The sequence below is a fragment of the Equus caballus genome, chromosome 9 (assembly GCF_041296265.1).
Source record: "Equus caballus isolate H_3958 breed thoroughbred chromosome 9, TB-T2T, whole genome shotgun sequence".
NCBI classification, from domain to species: domain Eukaryota; kingdom Metazoa; phylum Chordata; class Mammalia; order Perissodactyla; family Equidae; genus Equus; species Equus caballus.
In genome coordinates, this window is record NC_091692.1 from 64154322 (window position 1) to 64173322 (window position 19001).

The following is a 19001-nucleotide window of genomic DNA, read 5'->3' on the forward strand; positions in this document are numbered from 1 at the left end:
ATGTCCATTAGGAGTACTGAGAGAGGACACCTTGCTTTGTTGTGATTTTAGGGGGAAAGCATTTAGTCTTTCACAATACTGTATGATGTTAGCTGTAGGCTTTTTTTGTAGATACCCTTATTGCATTAAGGAAGTTTCTGTCTATTCCTAGTTTGCAGAGTCAAGTACTTTCTTAGCATATTTTGACAAAATTATATGTTTCTTTCCCCATTGTCTGTTAATATGGGGAATTACATTGCTTGAATTTAGAATATGGAACCATCTTTGCATTCCCAGGATAAACATCATCTGTTTGTGATGCATTATTCTTTAACGTATTTCTGGATTTGGCTTGCTAATGCTGTGTTGAGGAGTTTTGCAGTTTCTCATGAGGAATATTAGTCTATAATTTTCTTTTCTTGTTATATTTTTGTATTGTTTTGGTATCAGAGTAATACTGGCCTTAGGAAATTAGTTAGGAAATGTTCCCTGCTCTTCTATTTAATGGAATAGATTATGTAGAATTGGTATTATTTCTTCCTTAAATGTTTGGTGGAATTCACTAATGAAGCCATCTAGAACCAGAGTTTTATTTTTGAAAGGTTTTTAAACTATGAATTAAATTTCTTTACTAGATATAGGACTTGTCAGGCTATCTATTTCTTCTTGAGTGAGGCGTGCTGGTTTCTGTCTTTCAAGGAAGTGGTTTGTAATGTTTTATATTTAATTTTGTTTAACTGTCGAGTCTGTAGTGATGTTCTTCTATCATTTTGCTGCAGGTAATTTTTAGCTTCTCTCTTTTTAGTGATCATTCTGTCTAGAAGTTTATCAATTTTATTGTTGTTGTTTTTTTTAAGAACTAGCGTTTGGTTTCATTGATTTCTTCTACTTATTTCCTTCCTTCTCCTTTCTTTGGGTTTAACTTTCTCTTCTTTTTTATTTTTTGGAAACTGATTTGAAGCTTTTTTCTTTTTAATATGAATATTATTTCTATGTCTAGGTCCAGGTTTTCACATGATACTTCCAAGGAGTATCATACTCTTGCCTGAAGAACTTACTTTAAGTTCCTTGTAGTTAAGGTCTTCTGACAGTGAATTCTTTCAACATTTCTTTCTTAAGAGTCTTTATTTTGCCTTCATTTTTTTTGAAGCATAATTTCACTGCGTATGGGATCTTGGGTTGACAGTTTTTTTCTGTCAGTAGATGTCACTCCAAAGTCTTCTAGCTTGCATTGTTTATGAAGAATAAATCTTTTGTAATTCTTACCACTGGGTCTCTGTACATAACGTGTCATTTTCTCTGGCTGCTTTCATAGTTCTTTCTTTGAATTTTAGCAGTTTGACTATTATGTGTCTAGGGGTGTGTGTGTGTATGTATTTGCTATTTGTTCTACAGATGATTCTCTGAGGTTCATGTGTCTGTGATTTGGTGCCTTTCATTAGTTTTGGAAAATTCATGGTCATTATCCCTTCAGATATTTCCTCTGTTCTGTTTTCTCTTTCTTCTTCTCCTGGGACTCTCATTTCACATGATAGATCAGTTTAGCTCTTGGATGTTCTGTGTTCTTTTTTCTTCTTCTCTTACTCTTTTTTTGTTTTTTGTTTTTTTTCTGTTTGTTTGGATAATTTTTATTGACTTATTTTCAAGTTTACTGACCTTTTCCTCATGCCTGCTTCATGAGCCCATCAAAGAAATTCTTCGTTTCTGATCACATATTTTTTATTTCTACCCTTTCCATTTGACTCTTACAGTTTCTATCTTTCTATTTCATTACCCGTCTGTTCATGCATGTTGTCCACTTTTTTTCTATATATCCTTTACCTTAATAGTTTTAATCATTTTGAAGTCTGTGTCTGATAATCCCATCATTCTTGTCATCTCTGAATCTAATTGATTATGTATTATTTTATCTCTTGACAGTGAATTGTTTATTTCTTGTTACTTTTCCCTGAGTCGTGGTTTTGAACTGTATTTATGCCTTAAAGTGGTTATGCCTTTTCTCTCATACTGTTAGTGTTAGGGATTAAATCACCAATCAAGTCAGGAGTTCAGATAGGTTTGGATTTTGTTGTTGCTATCATTATCTTTTGTGCACCACACTCTTCAATTTCCTCTATCAGTAGGCTACTGTTGCCCTGTGCTTAGGATGTGTGCAGGAGTACCAGAAGTTACTATTTTTTCTTCAGAGTTTTGCTACCCCTTCAGCCATTCCCATCCATTTGTACCTCAGAGAAGGAGTCTCTCCCCATGCTCCTGCCCCTTCCCCAGCGATAGGGTGCTTATTTCTTGTTGCTATGCCTGTGGTAGAGGCCAAGGGCGTTCTATTCTTCTGTCTTTGATAGGCCCTGTCCACCTGAGCCTTACTTATGACGCTTGCTTGGAGTTCTTAGCCCTTTCTTCCATGAAAACAAATCTGCCTTGTGTCTCTGATTGGTTTGGGGAAGGAGTTTCTACTCTTCCCCTGATGATAAAAGGCCTTTGATTTGTGGGTAGGATCTTGGTTGACAATGGTTTCCTGCCCCTCTTTCATAGGTAGAGGATTTTTTCCTTCAATCTTTCCCCTAGCTGCAATGGATCTTTGCCTTTGCCCTGGGGATGACAGAATTTAGTTCCTCTCCCTGCAGCTTGTAACTGGCTTTTTTCGGAGAGAGAGTCTGGGAAATTGTACCTTGCCCCAGCAGCCACTGTTCACCTCTTTTACATCTGCACATGTGCACTCTTTGTTCTTGTGCCCTGCTCACAATCTTCCTCATGAGCAACGAGTGGAGGCCTGTGGAAAAGTGCTTGTGAGCAAGTGTCAGCTTCTCTTGAGTTTGGGCCCCTAGCTATTCCAAACTCATGTTAGCCCACACCTGGTCTTCTACAGTTTATTAAAGTTTTTACAGATTTTCTCTTAGCTGCCTGTATGGTGGCCACCTCTTTCTCCTGTGCTCTGACTAAGGTGAACAATGTGTCCTATTTCTCTTTGGTGGGACTTGTTGCTCTTTGGAGTTCAGATTATTTGTTTGATTTATAACTTCAACTCTCTGATGGGCTCAAGAAAGTTATAATTTTGTAAATTATTTAGCCTTTTTTCGTTTTTAGGATGGGAGTGACATTATCTACAGCTTTGTAAATTCTTTTTTTGATGTATCCCACATTTTGGTGAGGAAGATTGGCCCTGAGCTAACATCTGTTGCCCATCTTCCTCTTTTTCTCCCCAAAGCCCCAGTACATAGTTGTATGCCCTAGTTATAAGACCTTCTAGTTCTTCTTGTGTGATGCCACCATAGCATGGCTTGATGAGTCCTGTGTCGGTTGGTCTGTGCCCAGGATCCGAACTGGCAAACCCTGGGCCACTGAAGCAGAATACACAAACTTAACCACTCTGCCACCAGGCTGGCCCCTACAACTTTGTAAATCTTAAGCAGAACTAATTATAGTTTTAAAACATTTTAAATTTTTCTTATACAGGCAATGGAAGTGAGAAGTGTTATCACTTTTTATTTTTACTAGAGTAGAGGCATCTTTTTTCTTATCCTTTTATTTTATTTTTAAAATATAACTTGGCCTTTTATTTGTACAGCCTTATTTGGTAGGCTTCTAATATTTCACAATGTTTTTACAGCCAATTAATGTGCAGATTGTTGAGCAGATTTAAACAATCAGTGAGAGCACTCATCCAGTGCTTTTCCCTCCGTTTGGAGTCTTAAGATCACTCTGAGTGAGATTCTGTCTCAATGATTTGAAGCTCATAGGTTTTGGTTTCACTGTGTAAGTTAAATAAGCTCGGCCTATTCCTGAAGCTAAACTGTTGAAAATAATATTGTAAATATTTTAGGGCATATGACTGAAAATATATTGGAAATTGTAGGTAGAAATTTTATAATTTAACTCAAAGAAATATTTCTATAAACATACCTTGTATTAATTGGTTCTTAAATGAACAGGTGTATCAGAAAGCAGAATTAGTTGTAGCACTTTCATGATGTAATATGCCATACAAGATGTTATTCTATAATCAGAAGATTGTTAAATTTTTATTCTTTATTCTGATCCTATGGAATTTTTGGATATAAAATTGTGTCTACAAATCGTGGTAACTAGTATTTTTGAGACCATCAAGAAATCAGATTTTTCTTATCTGTTTTCTCTGTAGAAAACTTCATCAGCAGTTCGAATTGTATAAGGAGCAGGTCAAGAAGATGGGAGAAGAGTCACAGCAGCAGCAAGAGCAGAAGGGGGATGCCCCAACCTGTGGTATCTGCCACAAAACAAAGTTTGCTGATGGATGTGGCCATAATTGTTCCTATTGCCAAACGAAGTTCTGTGCTCGTTGTGGAGGTCGAGTGTCATTACGCTCAAACAAGGTACAGAATGAAAATCACAGATGTTGATTCTTTGATAGTTAAGACTACTGTGAATAAAATGAAGAAGACAACTGCAATTAATATTTAGGTTAACCAATGAACAAAAACCTTCACTAGTGTCTTCATTTTAGATTAAAACAAATTAAAAATATTTTCCTCTGAATTAAAAAGATAGTTGTCTCATTGTTTATGTCCTTTAGCTTATGACTTTGTTTAGAATCACAGGATTTTCGACTTTCAAAGATAATGAAGAGAATTGAGTGTTCAATTGGTCTAACTCCTTTATTTCACAGGTGTAGATGTACAGAGACTAAAGTTCATTCTTTTTTTTGTTTTTTTTTGGTGAGGATGATTGATCCTGAGCTAACATCTGTTGCCAGCCTTACTCTTTTTGCTTGAGGAAGATTGTCACTGAGCTAACATCTGTGCCAATCTTCCTCTATTTTGTATGAGGGATGCTGCCACAGCATGGCTTGATGAGTGGTGTGTAGATCCGTGCCTGGGATCTGAACCAACATACCCTGGGCCTCCCGAACCGAAACATGTGAACTTAACCACTACGCCACCGGGCCAGCCCTTAAAGTTCATTCTTAAAGTTGCACAACTGATTAATGTTAGAATTGACACAGATTTTTCCATGGCTACATATAATTTTGCAGACTTTGTAGATCTGTTGTTCCTTTGGCCCCTGTTTCTTTACCTTTTCAAAGAGGCTCTTTCTGTCCTTGAGATTCTGCATTCTGTAGTTTTATAGCTTTTTAAGCTACATTGCCCTTTATTTTTGTTTTTAATATTAAGGAAGTTAACATTAGACTATGGAATTTAAAGAAGAAATGTTAAGGAACTGTGTCACGCTTATACTAGATCTTTGTAGTTTCTCTATATGTTAAGGTACCAAAGAATGCTCTGCTGAAATTAGCAAAAGTAGTAGTTTAAAATATTTGTCTCAGTAAGTTCTTTAGAATTTGCATTTATCTTTTCACTAGTATTTTATCACTCAGCTCTTTACTTAGGTAGTTTTGAAATAGGAAGCTGATGTCTTTACATACATTGCTTAGACATCCCTATGGGAATTTGTTCTTCTGTGTGATTTCATTTCTCCATTTTTCATTGTTCCCCTTTTCTTATTGTTTTGCTTTGTCTGGAACTAACAACTTTTCTTTATTTTTCCTAGTCTTTCCCCCTGGTTTACCTGATTATGTTCCCTTTCTTTGACTGGTTGGATTGGCTAGAAACTCCAGTACAATTCTGAATAGAAGTGGTGAAAGCAGACATTCCTGTTTTGTTCTTGATCTTAGGGAGAAAGCCTTCAGTCTTTCACTTTTAAGTATTATGGTAGTTATCAGCTTTTCACGGATGCTGTCTATTACTAATTTCCTGGAAGTTTTTTTTTTTTTACATCAGGAATAGATGTTGGATTTTATTTTTCTCCATCTTTTGAGGTTAATATGGTGAGCTGCAATGATTGATTTTGAAATGTTAAACCAACTGTGTATTCCAAATAAACCCCATTTGGTTATTATGGATTATCCTTTTTATATATTAATGGGTTTGATTTGATAAAATTTTGTTTACAATTTTTGCTTCTATGTTCATGAGGGTTAGTGTATGTAGTTTTCTTCTCTTGTAATATCTTTCTTTGGTTTTAGTATCATTTTAGTGTTTAGTATCATTTAGTATCATTTTAATGTTGGCCTGATGGAATGAGTTGGGAAGTAGTTCCTCTTCTCCAGTGTTTTAAAAGAGTTTCTGTAGAGTTGGTATTGTTTATTCTTTAATGTTTTGTAGATTTTACCAGTGAAGCCACCTGGGTATGCAGTTTCATTTTTGGGGAAGTTTTTAAGTACAGTTTCAACTTCTTTAATAGATATAGCGTTATTTAGGTTGTCTATTTTTTCTTGAATGAGCTTTGGTAGTTTGTGCCTTTCAAGGAATTTTTCCAGTTCCTCATAAGTTGTCGAATTTATTGGCATTAACTTGTTCACAGTATTCCGTTATTATTCTTTTAATATCTGTAGAATCTGTAGTGATGCCACCCCTTTCATTCCTGATATTGGTAATTTGTGTGTTGTCTGTTTTTTCCTGCTCTGTCTGGCTAGATATTTATCAATTTTATTGATCTTCTCAAAGAACCAGTTTTTTTGTTTCGATGATTTTCTCTATTGTTGATTTCATCCTTAATCTTTATTATTTATTTTCTTCTGCTTACTTTGGGTTTAATTTTCTCTTCTTTTTCTAGTCTTTTAAGGTGGAAGCTGAGGTCATTGCTTTGAGATGTCTCTTCTTATGCTGTTGGTTTCCCCTAAGTACAGTTTCAGTGACATCCCCAAAATTCTGATATGTTGTCTTTTCATTTTCATTCTGTTAAAAATACTTCGATATTTTCCTTTTCATCTTTGACCCATGAATAATTTAGAAGCATGCTATTTTTTCCATGTATTAGGGGATTTCCGGAGATTTCTGTTAATGATCTTTTATTTAACTCTGTTGTGGTCCTAGTTATTTTTTGTGTGCTTTGAATCCTTTGAAATGTATTGATACTTATTATGTGGCCCATATTATGGTAGGTAAATATTCTGTGTGTACTTGAAAAGGATGTGTATTCTACTCTTTTTTGACAGTCTTTTAAAATGTCCATTAGGTCAAGTTGGTTAATAGAATTGTTCAAGACTACAATATCCTTGTTGATTTTCTGGCTATTTATTTTTATCAATTATTAAGAGAGGGGTATTGAAATACACAATTATACTTGAATTTGTCTATTTCTTCTTACAGTTCCATCAGTTTTTGTTTTATGTATTTTTAAGCTCTATTTTTAGGTGCATAAACATTTAGGATTATTATGTCCTATTAATTAATTGGCCCCTTTATAATTATTAAGTGACTTTGTTTAATCCTGGTAATATTCTTTGCTCTGAAATCCACTTCATCTAATCTTAATATAGCCACTCCAATATATTATTGGTAGTATTAACATAGTTTATGGTTTCTTTCTCTTACTTTAAGTTAATTGCCTTCATATTTAAAATACTTTTCTTATAGACAGCATGTAGTTGGGACTTGCTTTGTTATCCAGCCTGACAGTCTCTGCCTTTTAGTTGGAGTGTTTAGACAGTTTACATTTAGTGTTGTTATTGATATGGTTAGATTTGATTATATTATTTTGCTTTTTTCCACTTGTACCATCTGATCGTTGTTTTGTTATTAGTCTTCTTTTGGATTAATCAATGTTTTTTATGATATAGTTTTATCTCCTTTGTTGGCTCATTAGCTTTGTTGACTCTTTGTTGTTATTTTATTAATTACTTCGGGATTTGTAGTATGCATCTTTAAATTATCATAGTTAGCCTTAACTGATATTATACAGTTTTTTGTATAGTATAGTATAAGAACTTTATAATAATGTATTTTCATTTCTACCCCTTTGGACTTTATGTTATAGGTGTCATATATTTTACTTCTACCTATTTTATAAACTCCACAATACAGTGTTATTCTTTTTTGTTTAAAAGTTTATCTTTTAAGGAGATTTAAATAATAAAAGAAATATTGTATATTTCCTCTTGTCATTACTTTTCTGGTACTGTTCATTTCTTTTTGTAGACATATATTTTTATCTGATATCATATTTTATCTGCCTGAAGGATTTCCTTTAATATCTCTTCTAGTGTGAGTCTGCTGGTGATGAATGCTTTCCATGTTTTTTGTTGAAAATTTTGCCTTTGTTTTCTTAAAAGATATTTTGGCTGAGTGTAAATTTCTAGGTCGACAGTTATTTTCTTTCAGTATTTTAAAGACGTTGCTTCACTGTCTTCTCACTTTCACTATTTCCAAATAGAAGTGCAATACCATTCTCATCTTTGTTTCTCTGTATATAATGTGTCTTTTTCGTCAGATTTCTTTTAAGATATTCTTTTTATCACTGGTTCTGTGCAATTTAATTGTGATGCTTTTTGGTATATTTTTCTTCATATTTCTTGTGTTTGGAGTTTTTTTGAGTAAAAGATCTATATGTTTATAGTTTTCATAGGGTTTTTTAAAATTTTGGTCATTATTCAAATATTTTTACTGACCCCCTCCTCTCTCTTCTCCTTCAGGGACTCCCATTACCCATACTTATGTTCTTTTCTTCAAACCCAGCTTTACTTTTCTCCATTTTTCATTTTGTATACATTTTATTGCTATGCCTTAAAGTTTACTAATCTTTTCTTCTGCAATGTCAAATCTGCTGTTAATACCATTCAGTGTATTTTTTCATCTCAGACATTATAGTTTTCATTTCTAGAATTTCACTTTTGGACTTTTTTATGTCTTCCATGATCTACTTAACTTTTCAAACATGTAGAATACACACTCTGTAGTAACTGTTTTGATGTCCTCCTGTGCTAATTCCAACATTTCTGTTAGTTTTGGGTTGGTTTTGATTCATTATTCTCATTATGGTATGTTTTTTTCTGACTTTTTCACATGCCTGGTATCTTTTGTTGGATGCTAAGCATTGTAAATTTTACTTTGTTGGGTACTAGATATTTTTGCTTTCCTATGACTCTTCTGGAGCTTTGTTACGGGAATGGAGTTAAGTTACACGGAGACAATTTAATACTTTTACATCTTGCTTTTGTGCTTTGTTAGGTGGATCTGGAACAGTGCTCAGTTTAGCAGTAATTGTTCTCTTCTACTGAGGCAAGACTTTCCTCAGTACTTTAACTAATGCCCTGTGAATCATGAGTTTTTCCAGTCTTGCTGGTGGGAATGTCCACTGTTCTCTCTAATCTTTTCAGACAATTTTTTCCCCACTCCTGGGTATTTTCTCACATGTGTGCTCACTGATCATTGCTAAGCTGAATACTTGAAGGACTCTCTGCATATCTTTGGGGTTCTCCCTCTGTGCAGCTTTCTCTTCTCTGGCATCTTGTCCTGTGAAATCCAGCTGTATTGGCCTCCTCAGACTCTCAGTTTGTTCTTCAACTCGGGATGTCTGCCAAGCTGAACTTCAGCTCCTCTGTACTGCCCTGCTGCCGGGAAAGCCTCTCAAAGCAGTAACCTGGGGCAATTGTATAGCTTGTCTTGTTTGTTTCCCATATTTCAGCAATCACTGTCCTTTTTTGCCTGATGTCTTCTTTCATATATTTTTGTCTTTTGTTTGTTTATTTCAGGCAGGGGGAAAAATCTAGTCCTTGCTACCCTATTTAGGCCACAAACAGAAGTCTCTAATGACATCTCTTTATAGTTTGCTTGAAAATATATTCTCTGGTTTCTAACATATGGTCCCTTTATGCTGAGCAAAGTTTTAATCAATAAATTAAGTACAGTGAAAAATTGGAATGCTTCTTGAAACATCTGCTGTATTGTAATCAACTATAAAACTCTCTGTGTTGTGGATTAGCCTCATGGGGATGGCTTATGGAAGAAGGAAGGAACCAGAGGCAGGACTCTCCACTTTTCTCATGTTTTTTCTTAGATCTAATAGAAGTGTTAGGGAATAAAACATAAGAAAAAATATCTAAATTTTAGCTCAAGGAAGATAGTCCTGGATTTCTTTTATTAGGTTTTTTTTATATTTTCGTTCATAATGTACTTGGGAAAGCATTCCTTTGTATAATATATATATATATATATAGTTTTAATAATTAGTATATAAATTGTGCACTGAGGGATAAAATAATGATTAGTGTATTTCTCTCTTTATATATGTAATCATATATATATATATGTACATAAGGTTGTCTATATTCTTGATGAAAAGAACGTTGAGTTCAATTTCTCTTTTCAGAGTGAGCCATCCTACATATGCTCAATTGCCTTATGTAATACAAGCAAGCTTTTGCTCTCAATAGATGCTGAATACATTTTTTGATTGATTATAGCCCTGAAAGATTAAGTTCAGTGAAATTTTTATGAAGTTAAATAATGAGAATACAAATATTTTATAGCTTAAAATTTAATTATAAAGCTATGTAAAATTTATTTTAGTAATCTTCTAAGAGAACAAGATAAAATGATCTTGTGTTTTAATTTTGAGGCTCTTTCATGTGGAGCCATCCTTAACAATTAAAAAACTCTTTTGAGGTACATTTAGGATATAGAGAGAATAGATGAAGTGCAGAGTATATGGAATTACCAGTACAATAAGATTTTATGATATATTGCTTTCATTTATTTCCTTTTAAGATGATACCCCTTAATAAATTAAAGCTATATAGTTAGTCAAATTTAAAAATAATGGCTTCGTAAGGGCCAGATTATTTTGTAATCATAGAATGGTGACTCTAGTAGGAAAGACATTAAAGGTAATTTACAATGAGGATTATTTTAAGCTTCAAAATGTGACAACATTAATTTTTTGTTTCTTTTACTTTTTGGTGGGAAAAATAGATTACCATTTGCTTAACAGGTAATCTAATTTTGAAAAAATAAAGAATATATGGTTTTCAGAATTGTTTAATTTACAAATGTAACAGATGTAGATTTTTTCACCATAAATTATCAGATTTTAAGCAGAATGAATTATAACTTCAGAATGGTTATAGAAGAAAGTGATACTTAAGCAAGTCCCTTAAAATGTATTGCTATATGTGTGTTCAGTATATCAGATGGTAAGAATGGAATAATATAGACATCCTACTGTATAACCAGGTCATGAAGTATCATTTATATGAGTGGTTTTAATGATTAGTATTTAAATTGTGCACTGAGAGATAGAATAATGATTAGAATATTTCTGCAATCCTCTAGGCAGTTTTTGTTTTTAAATTTTCAAGTCTCTGTGATTGCCTGCGAGTCTATAGCTAGCGTTCTAATGCAATATACATTTAGTTCCCGTACACCCAAGGCAAGCATATTGCATATGAATTTTCTTTTAGAATTCATAGGATTACTACATACCATTATATCAGGAAAAATTTGACATTCTCTAGGAAGAGGATGGCATAAGTTGAGACAATTAGGAAAACTAAGTTTCGTTCCTGTCCTGGTATTGTGTGACTTTTGTTTGACATGTCACTTCATGTCTTAGTGCTTCTGTTCTAAAATCTGTGAAATGAAAGCATCAATCTAAATAATTTCTAAGATCTCTTCTGAGTTTGACAGTTTATGATTTTTAAATTAATACTAGATTATAATTCTTGAAGTATTTGAAAGTATATTCATATAGCCAAATGTTTCTACTGCTTAAGTAATTTTTAAAAAGAAACTGAGAAGCTTCATTAATTCTATGTTACTATATCTAGGATATTGTGTGTTAAGCTTTGGTTTTTATCTCATCTCACATTCGTATAACATGGGAATGTTGAGGGCACTACTCTTTTAGAAAACTATTTTCATAGGAATTCGAGGAATAAGTAAAGCAGGCAAGCTTATCAGAATTATATAATTTATAGGACCACCATTAAGCAGGTAGTTGCATCAGGTGAATCCTCAATTTCAAGCCTTTAGGCTGAATAACCTAGAACCTGTGAGAATATTATTAGAAAGTATTTATAGGATTTAAAAGGAAGAAAGAATTGTTTCCCCTCATTGATGTCAACCTCTCTAATCATGCAGGATAACATAGTGACTGTGAGAAACAGTCTAACTTTCAGAATCTTAGGACATTTTATACCTCATAGTGCATATCAACATTGTGCAAGGAGGCAAAATAATGTTTCAAATCAAGCATAAAGGAAAACATTTTCACCAAATTTACATGAGCTTACTTCCTCTCCATATTGCATCTTTTGTATAGTTTTCATCTATTTCAGCCCTCACTTTCGTCACTTGTGTAGCATAATTCACTGTGGGAAGTGTTACCTAAAGAGCAAGTAAGCTTACCAATACTATTATAGCTACCATTTTGAGGTTGTTTTTCTTTGAGAATCTCTGGATCATTCCATGGGCTCTTTATACTCTAAGGCGTTTATACTCTTTGTACTCTAAGGATTTATACTTTATACTGTATGGTAGTGGTCTTGAAAGTGAGGTAGTATACCCCTGCTGTCGAAGGAAGGCTTTCTGGAGAGTAGATGGGTGTGCCTAACTTCAAGGGCAAAGATTTCCATGTGTATTCGTTCATTTTTTATTAAAATTGACCTACCTGAGAATAGTTTTGTGTTTTGTGAATTTTTCTTTTCAGCTCACTTTTATAATTGCTCTTCTACTCTTTGAAAGAAAATCATGCTCCTCAACCCTACCTAGGCTGAATCTAGTCTTTATATAATATACTTACTCAGCATGTAAAAATCTCTGGGGCACCAAACAAGGTCACAATTCCAGAATGCGTTGTCCTGAGGGAGAGTTCCATGAGGGCCAAGCCATGGGAAATTTTGTAAGAAATATAGAAGGGAGCAGAGCTTATTTCATTCAGGCAACAAACTTTTGGCAAGACTCTGGTGCCTCATCTCTCTTTGTAGAATTAGAATTTTGATGTAAGATGATTGTCATGGTGACCTATAATAAGACATTGATATGAAGTTAAAAATGAAGTCAGACTCTTTTTGATAGTCAGATTTGCCTGATGATTTGACAATGTGGACTGCTTTGTCAAACAGGTTATATAGTAGACATTTTCCATATATTGAATGAGATAAATCTGCAGCTCCAAGATTTGATAAAAATATAATTAAAGTACACCTACAATACACAACATATCTGAAAATGTATCTTTTCCAACTATTTAAACTTAAAATCTAAATGCTTTCTTAAAAATGTGTGAAAGGTACCTGGTTTTAGAGATTTATTTTATAGAAGAGAAAAAATATTTGCAGACTACTGCTATATAGCAGGTGAAAGGTATGCTTGGTTATTGGCATATGTGCATTTGAATACCATTGAATTTCACATAGGCCAGAACAGACTATGTATTTTTTGTTGCTGGAACAACCCTCAGATCTACTCTCCTGTAATTTTCAACTTTTTGAATGACACCACTATCCACTCTGTCACCCAAACCAGAAAGCCAGGAATCATCTCAGGTTTCTGTCCTTTACCACTCTTTTCCCCCAAGTTTTGGATTTTCTCTTTATATAAATAAACTACTAATTGCTGTCTTATTTAGGCTGTCATTTTCCATCACCTGGACTAATGTTAGTCTCCTAACTGGTCTTTGTGCTTCAGCATGGATTCCACAAACACATCCTTTACATGCTGCTGTGGTGATATTTTTAAAATACTAATCTGATCATTTTATCTTCTGCTTAAAAACTATTTAATGACTCCTTATCTCCTGAGTGAAGTTTCTAATGGCATAAAGAGCCCTCTCCCTATGACTTATTCCCTGCCTAACTCGAGGCATAAGCTTCGCTCCATTCTGTGTGCCCTAACCAAAGTACACTACCTGCACTTCTCTTAAATTATCACTGCTTATTATCTCTTATGCTTTTGCTTACCCTGCTACTTTAATCTGAAATACACCTCTGCTTCCCCCTAGAGCCCATCCCTACCCACAACCCTTACCCACTTGGTGAACACTGACTAATTTTTCTGGACTTAAGCATCATCTCCTCCATGATGCTTTCTTTGGGTATCCCATGTGAATTAACCACTCACTCTTTTGTGCCTCAATGGATTCTATAGACTTCTAATCTAGCAGTCAACATTTTATTATTAATTAATTACATCATTCTGACTCCTCTTTTTACTGTAGGCGTCTATGTGTTTGGCATGTAATAGGTCAGTAGTACAAATACTTGTTGAGTGTATTGAGTGAATGAGTGGAAGAAAGAACTCTGGTATACTTATCATGGGCTTGTTATTCTGGGATAGGCCTTGTCTTTTGATCCAGCTCCTTGCTGCAGCTCAGTCCTGTGATAATGTTTTCTTGAAGATGGCAGTCCAAACTTGTAGATGAATAACAAAAAGATAAACTGCATGGGCAGTATCTAGTTGTTGCAGTTCTTGAAAAAAGAGGCCAGGCTTGAGAGAGGAGATGGAACAATGTTGTAGTGGTATGAAAGACAGGTAGTTTTAGATTGATTACAGAAGGTAGGCAAAAAGAGACAAGTGATGGCAGTTTAACTGTGAAAAGTATACAGCACTGGTATAGAGGGAGGGATCTTTCTTTTTGGCAATACAGAGGGGGAAGTAGTAGGAGGAAGATTGAATATCTAGAGAAGGAGTCTGAGGGGAACTGACATTAATTTCCTACGTGACTGGGGAACTAATAATGGAAAGTTGCATAAAGAATAGTTGTTGGCAGATAAAATTGCCATATTTAATCTGAAAAGGTGCTATGACTATCAAGAGGAAATAACAGGAAAGAGAATAATAGAATCAATAAGTGATAATGAGAAGGTAGATTAACAGTTAAAGTAAATTGATCTTGAGGAGAGGGAGTGTGATTAGTTATCAGCAGAAGTGATAAAACAGTAAGGATGGCCATTGGGAGAGTTGATTATAAGGAAAAGATGGTGAGTATAAAATTATTTTAGAAAATAAAATACAATAAATTTTAAATAAATACTTTTGGACATACTCTAAATTATTAGGGTTTTCAAGTCTAATAATTATGACCTAAAATAATTAATTGATCAATTAAATTATAGAAAATATATATAAAGCCAGCAGGGGACACTGGCATTATATAGAGGTGGCATAGTGTGGTGGCTCTAGCCCAAGTTCTGAAGTGAGACTAAGTTTGATTTCCAGCTTTATTACTTGCTAGCTGTGTGACCTTGTACAAGATGCTTACTCTCTCTGCTTCAGTTTCATCTGTAATAGAAATAGTAATAGTACCTATCTCACAAGATTTTTGTGAATATAAAGTGAATTAATATTTTTGAAGCACTTAGACATAAACCTGGCACACAGTGAGTGCTATAAAAGTGTTTTGCAATAATTTTTGTGCTACTAGATTCCTTTTTAGCTACTATACATGTCAGATATCATGAGGGATGCTTTCACATATGTTTTCTTATTCAATTAGTCATATTTGTATATTGGGTTGAATATTCCTTATTGCATACATAAACTGAGTCTGCCATAATGAATATGTATGTAAAATATATAAAGCTATTTTAATCTTTAATCTTTTTTTGGTGTGTGTGTGAGGAAGATTGGCCCTGAGGTAACATCTTTTGCCAATCTTTCTCTTTTTGCTTGAGGAAGACTGTTGCTGAGCTAACATCTGTGCCAATCTTCCTCTGTTTTGTATGTGGGACGCCACTGCAGTGTGGTGTGATGAGCGGTGCATAGGTCTGCACCAGGGGTCTGAACCCCTGAATCCCAGTCTGCCAAAGCAGAACATGCGAACTTAACCACTATGCCACCAGGCCGACCCCTAATCTTTAATCTTTGAATTGAATCATGTAGTCTTTTTTTTAAAAAAAAAAAAAAAACACAGACTAAGTGTAAAGTTGAAGTAAATATCTAAATGATTCAGGTGAAAATTCATTTTTAAAGAACATTTTAAATCCAAATTATCCATATGTCTAAAATAAAAATATTCCTCTACAGCAGGTTATTTTTTATATTTCATGTGAGATTTTAATCAGTCTTTGTCTTAAAGTCCTTGATGATATTTTACATTTATACATTACCTTTGATTTTCGAGCAACTCAATTCCAGTTTGATTATTAATGAAATTAATATCACTTTTGACAAAACATTGAAACTTCTGACTTAATTGTATTACTAAAATCTGATTAGAAGACATAGCTAATCCTTTTGTTTTAAGTTTCTATTCTTTGAAAGACTTGCCAGTTCAAAGAGAAGAACCATTTTGATCAGGGATCATCATTCTCATTCTTCAGTTTTTCTTTAACAATTTCGTTGGGAGATTTTATTCACTCCTATAGCTTCAAATATTATATATGTACTGATGATTTACAGATTGATTCCACCAGCCGGATTATTCTTTTGAGCTCCAGATCCACCTATACAGCTGCTTACTGAAAATCTCTGGATGTATAAATAGGCACCTCAAATTCACCTTGTCTATACTGAATTCATTATTTTCCCCAAATTTGCTTCTCATGTGTTTTTTTCATTCAAAGAATTGTCCTCTTGTTCTCCCAGTTGCCGAAGCCAGTCTCTGAAAGTCTCTCTACTCTTCCTGTTCCTCAATCAAGTCTTAAGGAACCTTACTTCTCAGTATCTCCTAAGTCAATCTACTTCTCTCCATTCTTCATGCTACTACTGTAGTACATACCACTCTCACAGTTGTTTTTTACTCGAAATATTTCAACAACTTCCTAATTGTTCTCCCTTTTTCCAGATTTGTCTCCTCCCAATCAGCCTGCACATTGTAATAGTGAACACTCAGTAAATAGTAGCTGATAAGCTTATGCCTTATTTATAAATCATGGGATAGATTTTTGTGTTTATTTTTTATTCCTATTGAAAGATAATAAAGATATGATGGCAGTAATATTTCATGTATATGTTATAGCTAAAATTGTACTTGTTTTATCTGTTAAGAGGGATTAGCTATTAGCAAACTATTAGCAAATTCATTAGTTATGACTTCATTTTGTTTCTTTTTTAAAATTTCTGCAATGTGAGTTATCTTGTGAAAGTATTAGCTTCTAAGTTTTTGCTAGATATTAATGTAGTTAACTCTGGAGACTTTAGTTCAAGTGTATCAGTTATAATCTAATCATTTTCAACTATTTCTATTCCCAATATGCCAGTTTTGTTTGTGCTTTTTGTATATTCCATGTTCTTTGCATAAAACGTTCTCTGTCACTGGTCTGGCCGACATTCTCTTCATTATTCTTTGAAGACCTCATTACTTCCCAGAACACTGCTCTTAATCCTTTCTCCAAATGCTAGTATTTCCTTAATCATTTGTGTTTCCGTAGTGCTTTGTTATTCTCTTGCTTTCATAACATGTCTCTGTTCTGCAATGATTTGTTCTTATTTATCTCTCACTACATTTAGCTGTTTTACTCCTTTTTTATGTCTCGGAAATCTAGTGTAGTGCCTGATGCATATGTAATGAGTGCTCCATAAATGATTTTTGTTGGACTAAATGATTGGCAATAGGTGTCCTTGACTGTGTACAATAGCTTTTATATGATCTTTAGTTTTACTGTGTACAATAGCTTTTATAGGATCTTTAGTTTCAATATTTGTAACAAATGAAACAGCCAAGAACACAGTAATGTAAAGGAGGCACTCCTATCCCTTGTATGCAATATCCTATGTGTTAATAGGCTAGAATATCAGGTAGAGAACTGTGTGCCAGCCACTGTATTGAGAGCTTTTCATGTTATTTTATTTAATTCTCAGAAAGCCTTATGAAGTAAATAATTCCCTGTTTTTCAGATAAGGAAGTAAAGGCTTAGAGGGCTTAAGAAAATTGCAGAAGATATACAGCTAAAAGTCTTATTTAAAAAAGGTGTAATTTTAAGATAAGTCTGTCTGATTGCAAGGTCCTTCCTCTTAGTCACAAGTATTATGTACTGCCACCCATATTTTAGAGAAGCAGTGATACCTCAAAACACATGATTTTAATTTTAATGTATAGGTTCTTGTAATATATCAGATCTTACTATTACATTATCATTTTTACTATTATTATCAATATTTTATATTTAAGTAAAGAGAAATGCAACTGTTTTTAATTTTAGCATATCTTAATATGTTTTCTTGGCCAAATCATATCTCTTATTTTATTTTTCCACATTTATAATATTGGGAAACTATGACCCAAAATTACCAATTGTAATCAATAATATTTTATCTTTAATGACTTTTTCTAATTAAATTTTTTCTTTTTAATTATAAAGTTTAGAAGACTTCTAAATTAGTGGGACAGAAATAACTTTTCAAAGCAATACGCTTAATTCATATTAAATCTTGTCTACTTTTGATAGTATATGATGAAATTAAAGATAAATAGTGATGCTGTGTTTTATTGTTTTTGTACATAAAAGCTTTTTTCTTTAACATTTTTTAGTTTCTCGCTTTGAGTTAATTGAATGTTTGATTAAGATTTTATTTGTGAAAAGAGCATTCTTTTTGATGTTTGGGTATTTAATGGCTTTTATAGAAATTATTCTGTTTATTTACCTTAACATATTCTTGTTTATAACATGCTCTTGTTTGAAATGTATGGAAAAAATTTTCCTCTTAAAAAGTTTATCTTCCAGTCAAAATGTAATTTAGACTTTTTCAGAATTTTTATTTCACTAACAAACTCTTAAAGACTCTTATTTGTTTTAAGAATGGGATTAATTATTTCTTCCTGTTTTGTCTTTTCTGTCCTTTCTAACTTGCTTTCGTGGATATTCACACCAGGAGGACAAAGTGGTTAGAGTCTTTTTTCTGTCTAATATTTTTTTCTTGTTATTATTGCTAGTTTTAATTTTATAGTTGTATTTAATTTATATACTTCTAAATGTTTTGTTACAGTTGTAGTGCATGATAATTGCTAAACATTAAGATATATTTTAAGCATGCTATCTGATTTACTGAAAAGCACATTTTATTATATTATAGAGGAAAATTTGATTATTTGATACTTAAAGAAGCTTGCCTCTTTAGAATTTATTTATTTATTTTTTTAAAGAAGATCTTATAGAATTCCTCTGTGTGATAAGAGTTTCTTTGCTCATATTTTACTTCCCTAAATTCATCATTGTAGTGGTCATAATTTTTAAAAGAAACTTCTGAGTTAGTATTGTAATAACAAGTCACAATAATATTGAACATGGATCTTCCAAAGGATATATTTACAACTGATTTAAATATTTAATG

The 19001-nt window shown here is 33.3% G+C and overlaps 1 protein-coding gene across 33 annotated transcripts in view; it reads left to right on the forward strand.

Moving 5' to 3' along the window:
* RIMS2 (regulating synaptic membrane exocytosis 2) overlaps nt 1-19001 on the forward strand; it is a 572519-nt gene that overhangs the window by 127381 nt on the left and 426137 nt on the right. For 21 of the 33 annotated variants that reach the window (XM_070221631.1, XM_070221642.1, XM_070221652.1 and 18 more), the window contains 2 exons: nt 4118-4328; nt 18543-18554. In XM_070221631.1, the coding sequence (XP_070077732.1) occupies nt 4118-4328; nt 18543-18554 (223 nt within the window). The remainder of the gene's footprint in view (nt 1-4117; nt 4329-18542; nt 18555-19001) is intronic. The other 12 variants (XM_070221630.1, XM_070221641.1, XM_070221636.1 and 9 more) reach the window with 1 other exon arrangement.